At 53.2% G+C, this 7,090-nt stretch overlaps 1 protein-coding gene across 1 annotated transcript in view; it reads left to right on the forward strand.

The window, feature by feature from the left end:
- The first annotated feature begins 41 nt into the window (after window positions 1-41).
- Window positions 42-7,090, forward strand: part of Calml6 (calmodulin like 6) — a 23,900-nt gene continuing 16,851 nt past the window's right edge. The window contains 1 exon segment of the mRNA XM_008852686.1: window positions 42-107. Coding sequence (XP_008850908.1) covers window positions 42-107 — 66 coding nt within the window.

Consider the following 7,090-nt stretch of genomic DNA (forward strand, 5'->3'; position numbering starts at 1 on the left):
GCCGCCGCCCTCCCGCCCCTCAGACGCCTCCAGCCATCAGGATGGGCGCGGCGGCCCCTGTCCGCAGCCTCGGGAAACCCCACGTCGCGTCACCGCGCACAGCTCGCGTGCGCGCGCCGCGCCCTACGCCCCACCCCCACCTCGCTTCTGCGTGGGCGGCTTAAAGGCACCGCGGCCCCGGCGGAGGTGTTCGAGGCGGCGCCCCGCGGACGCGGCTAGGGGACTGTGGAGCGCGTCCAGACTCTGTGCCTCGGTGCCTGGGAGGGTCGGAGGAGGAGCGGCCTGGCGGGGTGAAGTGGGCAGCTGGGGACAGAAGTCCCAGGGGGGACCAGCAAGCCGCTCAGGAAATCGGCAGAATCAGGGGGATACGCCACTCGGTCCAACTACCCCTTCTTCGTAGCCATCTTAGCAAAGAGAGCCTGAGTCCCTGGCTCTGTGCACCCGGTGGTGTCCTTTCCAAACCAAGCTCAACGCCCCTTTCCTCCAGGCCTGCACACTGGTGTCCACCAGCCTCTCTTAAACCAGGACCACAACCCTCAAATGCCACAGCCCAGCCTGCTCCCACCGTGGCCTCTGGGACTCACCACGTCTCTAATCCTGGGGAGGTCTCCCTTCACACTTGAAGGCCTGGCTCCTCGAATCCAGGTCCACTGCCACCCCTCCCCACTCACTGCCTGCTCCTTTTTGAAGCAGCTTTCATTCAGATCTCCCACTTCCCCACCCTGGATGCTTCCTACCAATGCATAGACATGTTCTTGGCCTTCTCCAGGCCCTGCAGGCTCCTCTTGTGCTCTCCCTGCCCCAGGCCTGAACTCAGCCTCATGTATCAAGAGCACTGGTTCCTGCTAGAGGGCAGTGAAAGCGAGGACCCAGGTGTTGGATGCTCTTTGTTACTAGGATGTCATTGATTCTAGTCCGACTCAGCAGACAGCTGGAGGGAACACACACGTGTAAACACGCAAACACAGATGTGTGTTTATGTACATGCACAGAGGTATGTGGACAGGTTTATTTTCATTGAGCACCCTGAGTACATGATCTCTCCAGAATACTGCAAGTTTCATTCATATTTTTTGCCGTGTATGGGAGTGACCATCTGCTTTGGGAGTGAGGAACCTGGCTCCAGTTATCCCAATGTAACCAGTCTCCCACCATTGCTCCCACCCTACTCCATGACCTCTGATCCTCCCTCCAACTGAGCAAGACCTGGCTTACTGTCATTTGTGTCCCTCTTTTATTTGAGGCCATTGTCAGCTCCATCATCCCATTCCCCACAGAGTCAAGGTCCATCCTGTCCTCCCCCTGTCCCTTGTGGCTCCATCTTCCTATAGGAGTCTCCTATAACCTTGTGAAGGCCAAGCCTTTGCTGTCGTCACCTCTGCAGAGATGTCCCCCAGCCCAGTCCGCCTGAGAGCCTCATCTCTCTCTCTCTCTCTCTCACACACACACACACACACACATACACACACACACACACACACACACACACACACAGAGTATCCTTTGTAAACCCTGTGAAGCCTCCCTTACCCACTGTACTCATCCTTCCCCAGAGGATCCTGGGGAACATTTATGGCATGGGTGGAAGGGATCTAGGTGATGTTCTGAGTTCCAAGTTGAGAGGGTCGAGACTCACCAACTAGGGCTACGTCTAGGAGAGTGGGAGGGACAGGGCCCCCAGCAGTCACTGCTGTCCAAAGGAAGGTGGGGCTAGAGGAACTTGAACAGCTGTGTATCCAGGAGACACCTGGGCACCAGGCTCCTGCAGGGTTACTCATAGGAGGAGTGGGGCATGAAACACAATCCAGTACCAGTAGAAAGACAGGCATGGCTTCCCAGAATTGGCAGATGGTCTCAGGGTCTAAGGTGGTCCTCAAAATCCATCAGGCCTGATGCCAGTCCTTCAGTACCCAGCTAGGTGGAGGACTGAAAGGAAATGAGGAGTGGAAGGAAAAAGGAAGGGGTGTCAACTGGAGCAGAAGCGGGGTGACCCAAAGTCCCGATTGTCTCTACAGAGCCTTCCATGCTGCAGTGGGGCCCTCAGCCCCTCCTGGGTTTCCTGAAGTGAAGGTGGGAGAAGGGAGGGAGCAGGGCTGAGGGGTGGGCTCTGGGACCCCCGTTCTACAGGCCAACATTTGCACTCTCACACACACACACACACACACACACACATCAGTTATCGCCAGCACCACGGGCAAGACCCCGTATGAGGACACTGCAAAGCGAGGTTGGTATGGTTGGACTGTTTGTTTTCAGACAGGGTTCTAGCCCAGGCCGGACTAGAATTTGGGATTCTCCTGTGTCAGCCTCCCAAGTGCCAGGATTACAAGCGTACAGCACCAGGCTGGGCTGGGGTAGGAGGCTTTGAGATGTAGCCTCTTGTGCCTCCATGTGATCTGCGGGTGCTCAGGGTGGGGCACAGCCTTCCCCACAGCACTGGCTGAAGTCATCATTTATGTGTTTATGGACAGGGTGTGAGGGGCAAAGTTGAGGGGAAGGAAGGAAGGAAGGAAGAGGGGAGGGGCTGGCTGCCGATCCTAGATCCCTGGCTCCAGTTTCAGGCTGCCACCTGGCCTCACCCCCCTCTGATATGCACACTCCCCAGGCAGCAGGGGCCTCTGGCCCTGAACCTTGGTCATCTTCCAGCCTGTTTCCAGGCCCTGCCCTAGAGATAAGATGCCAGGCTTCCCCCTTTGAACCCCAGAGGGTCTGAAGCCCCCTTCCACACCCACCCCCTCAGCCCAGACCTCTAGTAGGTTTTGGCTGGGACCTGCTACCCAGCTTCCTCCACAGAGGAACAAAAATCTGAGAGATCCCTGCCTGCAGCCCAAAGCCCAGGACTCTCCTGATTTTCCAGGCACGCTCCCTTTCAGGAAGCATTTTAGGGTTCAGCTGCAAATCCATAGCCACACCCAGTCAGCTGTGACCAGCCCAGGGCCCCACCAGCAGTGGCTGCAGGGCTGAGCAGGGCTCCAGGGTGGAGGCTCAACTCTGGGGCTGGCTCAGTGCCCAGCCTTCTCTAAAAACCAGGGAGCACGGATGTATAATTCAAATGCCCCTCCCCCATATGCTCTTCAGCAGGAAATGGCCTAACAGGAAAGTAGGTCTTCTTAAATCTGAATTATTCAAACAATCTAGGCATGTGACTGGACCCAGAGCACGGCTGGCAGTGCCCTGGTGCCTCACTCTATCCAGGCTTTGAAGGGTCTTGAAACAGCAGGGGATAGTTCAAAATGTCTAGATCTGGTAAAAGGGCAGGTTAGTGACCAGCAAGGTCCTTTTGTCGGGGTCTGGATTGGGCCCTCTGGGCATTTGTCCCAGTCCTGCTGAGCAGTGTCTTTATTCTCCACCACACAGCTATCCCATCATCACTTCCTTCCAGTAAGGGAGCCGACAGCCTGCCCCTGCCTCCACACCCCAGAGCACATAGAAGAGATGGAAAGAGGGGAGGGACACGTGGGTGCCTAGGGACTTGGAATGTAGGTGACCAGGAAGAAAGCACTAATTAGTTCCTGTGGGCTTCCAAAGGTAGGGTCTGGTGAGGGAATGGGGCCATGGCTCTTGAGGAGACCCTCACTCCTCCTTCACCCCCTCAGCACACTTACCAGTGCCTATAGCTGCCAGGGCAACCTGGACAGGACCCACATAACCCACAACCCACATCCGTCTCAAAGGAACAGGACGGGGGTGGTTTATGAGGACTGGCCAGCATACTTGAAACACTCCCTGGACCACCTCCCAATGACATAGGGGTTTGCCCCATTCCCAGCCTCCTTTCTCTCTCTCTCTCTCTCTCTCTCTCTCTCTCTCTCTCTCTTTCTCTTTCTCTCTCTTTCTTTCTTTCTCTCTGTCTTTTTTGAGACAGGATCTCCCTGTAGCCCCAGCTGGTATGGAATTCATTACATAGACCAGGCTGGCCTTGAACTCACAGAGATCCACGTGCCTCTGCCTGTAAGTGCTGTTCCCCCTGATCTTTCTGGTCATTCACCTTTGATCATAAGCCAGATATCCCTTGTGTCTCAAAACAGAAAAAAAAAAAAAAGCTCAGTGGGTAAAGGTGCTTGTCATGCAAGCCTGACAACCTTCCACATAAAGGTGGAAGGAGAGAACTGACTCCATAAAATTGTCCTGTGACCTCCACACATGCCCCAGTCCCTGGGGAATCTGGGGGCCACCAGTGCTTCCTCCTTCCCACCAGCCCTAGGTTCCATTTCTTGCCCAGCCTGTGGCAACAGCCTGAACCAAGGCCACAGGTTGTTCTCTTGGGTTTCCATTACCTTCTGTAAGTTACAGGCTCAGGCCTGGGGCTGTGGCTGGTGGCCATACCCTGGACACATCCTCTGTGAGAAAGGATAAGTGGAGATGGCACAGAAATAGCACAGAAGCTCATACCTAGACCCTAACATGGATATGAAGATGAGAGGACTTGAGTGAACATACTGGCCTCAGTGCCCAGAGATAGGGCCTGATGGATGGAGGCTGAGTGTGGTGAGGAGGGCTGGCTCAGAGGCAGCTCTGAGCCCTGAAGTATTTTGTGGCTCCCCCACCAAAACCTTTCCTTCTCCCACTTGATGTTACCTTCAGACTTGGCATGCTCAGGAAGGGGTCCGTGGGGCTAGTGAATGGGGACACACATGTCCACACTGGACTTGATGGTCCCTGAGGTTATGACAGCATGTCTGGGGCAGTGGCAGAGCCTGAACTCAGGTCTGCTGGGTACAGGATCCTAGACTCTAGCTCTCTTCCCCTCCACTTGGGGCCCTGCCTCGGGGAGAGGAGCTCCTGACATCCTGGGGCATCATCTCCCAGCAGGTGGCACCCTGGGATCCAGTGTCTTGGGACTGGGCTCTTCCAAAGCCTGCCAGGTAAACAGCTCACACCTGTGGCACCAGCAGGGAGGCAGGCTGCCTAGCCACCAGTTTTTCCATGGAATCCAAGCTCCTGAGGGTACTGGCTACAGGGTCAGAGAAAGGCAACTGACATTGAAGCCTTCCCAGGCTCCTGTCCACAGTCCCATTGGGCCCAATCAGGTAAAGGCAGTCCAAAGATGGACTGTGTGCCTGGAACTGCCCTTCCATGCTAGGAAGCTGGCTGAGGTCAATGGACAAGACAATACACAATTTGTGGGAGCCTTGCCTGGTCTCCAGGGGATCACAAGGCTTCCAGTCCAAGCTGCAGGGTGTTGGCAAGAGGCACACTGGGCCCCCAACCCCTCAAAAACATGATTCTGGCCATGGTCCTTCCTGCCCATGTAGTCTTCAATCCCCCTCAGGCTGCAGACCTGGATAAACCACATCTTTTCTAACAGAAAGACACCCTAGACTCCCTGAGGAGGGTTCTGGGATGTAGCCTCCTACCCCCAGATACCTGGTGCCTGATGTCCCCACCTGTTTTCCTAACCCCACCCAGCTCAGCTCCAGGCACAGAAGTCTCCATAAGGGACCTCCACAGGCCTCTCATGGACCTAACTAGGAGGGAGATCTCACAAGCATTCCCAGTGATTGATTCCCAGTTCTTCAGCATGGAATTCTACCTTATCCACTACTTTCAAAATGTAGAACAAGTTGGGCATGGCGGCACACGCTTGTAGTCCCAGCACTTGGGAGGCAGAGGCAGGCGGGTCTCTGTGAGTTCCAGGACAGCTGGGGCTACAGGGAGACCCTGCTTCAAAAAGACAAAATCAAAACACCTTATATGCATGTATGAAATTCTCGATTTTTTTAAAAGTTAAAAAAAAAAGATCGGGGTTGGAGAGGTGGCTCAGTGGTTAAGAACACTGGTTGTTCTTGCAGAAGACCAGAATTTGAATCCCAGCACCCACCTGGCAACTAACAACTGTCCAAAACTCCAGTCCTAGGGGATCCAACAGCTTCTTCTGACCTCCGTGGGCATTACATGTCACATGTGCACTTACATGTGGGCAATACACACATACACATAAAAGAAAAATAATAAAATTAAAATAAATATGCATCATATGCATACATATAAAAGAAAAATAATAAAAATTTTAAAATGTATGCAGCATAAAATGTACAGTTTTGTGAATTTTCTGTTGTTGTATTTTTGAGACAGGGTGGCCCTGTAGCCCCAGCTGGCCTGGAACTCGCTATGTAGACCAGGCTAGCCTCGAATTCACAGAGATCCGCCTGCCTCTGCCTCGAGTGTTGGGATTAAAGGCATGTCCCACCACGCCTGGCTATAAAATGTACAGCTTTATAAATTATTTTTGGTCTTTTGAAACAGGGTCTCATGTAACCTAGGCTGGCCTCAAACTCACTATGAAGCCAAGGATGACCTGGAATTCCTGATCCTCCTACCTCCACTTCTCTGGCATGGTTCACAGGCTTGCACTACCCCACTCCACAGTTCAGTGGCTTTGAGAACATCCACAGTCCTGCAGAGCCACTGCCACTAGCTAGTTCCAGAGTGTTTTCATTACCCAGGTAAAATGCCACCCTGCTCCCTCAGTACCTAGTAATCACAATTCCACCTTCCATCTCTGTGAATTTGACCTGGAGTGGGGTCCTCTGTACATGGTCCTGCATCTAGCTTTAACAACACAGCTCTCTGGGATCATGCACATTGTGCGTATATCTGTGTTTCATTTCCTTTTATGGCTGGACAATGTTCTATTGTTCACATATACCATATTTTAGCTACTCATACATTCATAGATATTTGGTTTGTTTGCATGTTTTGGCTAACATAAATAATGCTGTTATAAATACCCCTGAATAGGGATTGGAGAGATGGCTCAGCTCTTAAGAACACTGGCTGTTCTTGTAGAAGACCCAGGTTCAAATCCCAGCATCCACATGGCTGCTAAGAATTGCCTGTAACTCCAGTTCCAGGGGATTGATGCCCTCTTCTGACCTCTGCCAGCACTGCATGACATGGGTACATGCACATACATGCAGGCAATACGTGCATATACATAAAATACAAATAATAGACCAGGCGCGGTAGTGCACACCTTTAATCCCAGCACTTGGAAGGCAGAGGCAGGCAGATCTCTGTGAGTTTGAAGCCAGCCTGGTCTACATAGTGAGTTCCAGGCCAGCCTGGGCTACAGGGAGACAGTCTCAAA

This window comes from Nannospalax galili, unplaced genomic scaffold, assembly GCF_000622305.1.
Source record: "Nannospalax galili isolate Female #2095 unplaced genomic scaffold, S.galili_v1.0 scaffold806, whole genome shotgun sequence".
NCBI classification, from domain to species: domain Eukaryota; kingdom Metazoa; phylum Chordata; class Mammalia; order Rodentia; family Spalacidae; genus Nannospalax; species Nannospalax galili.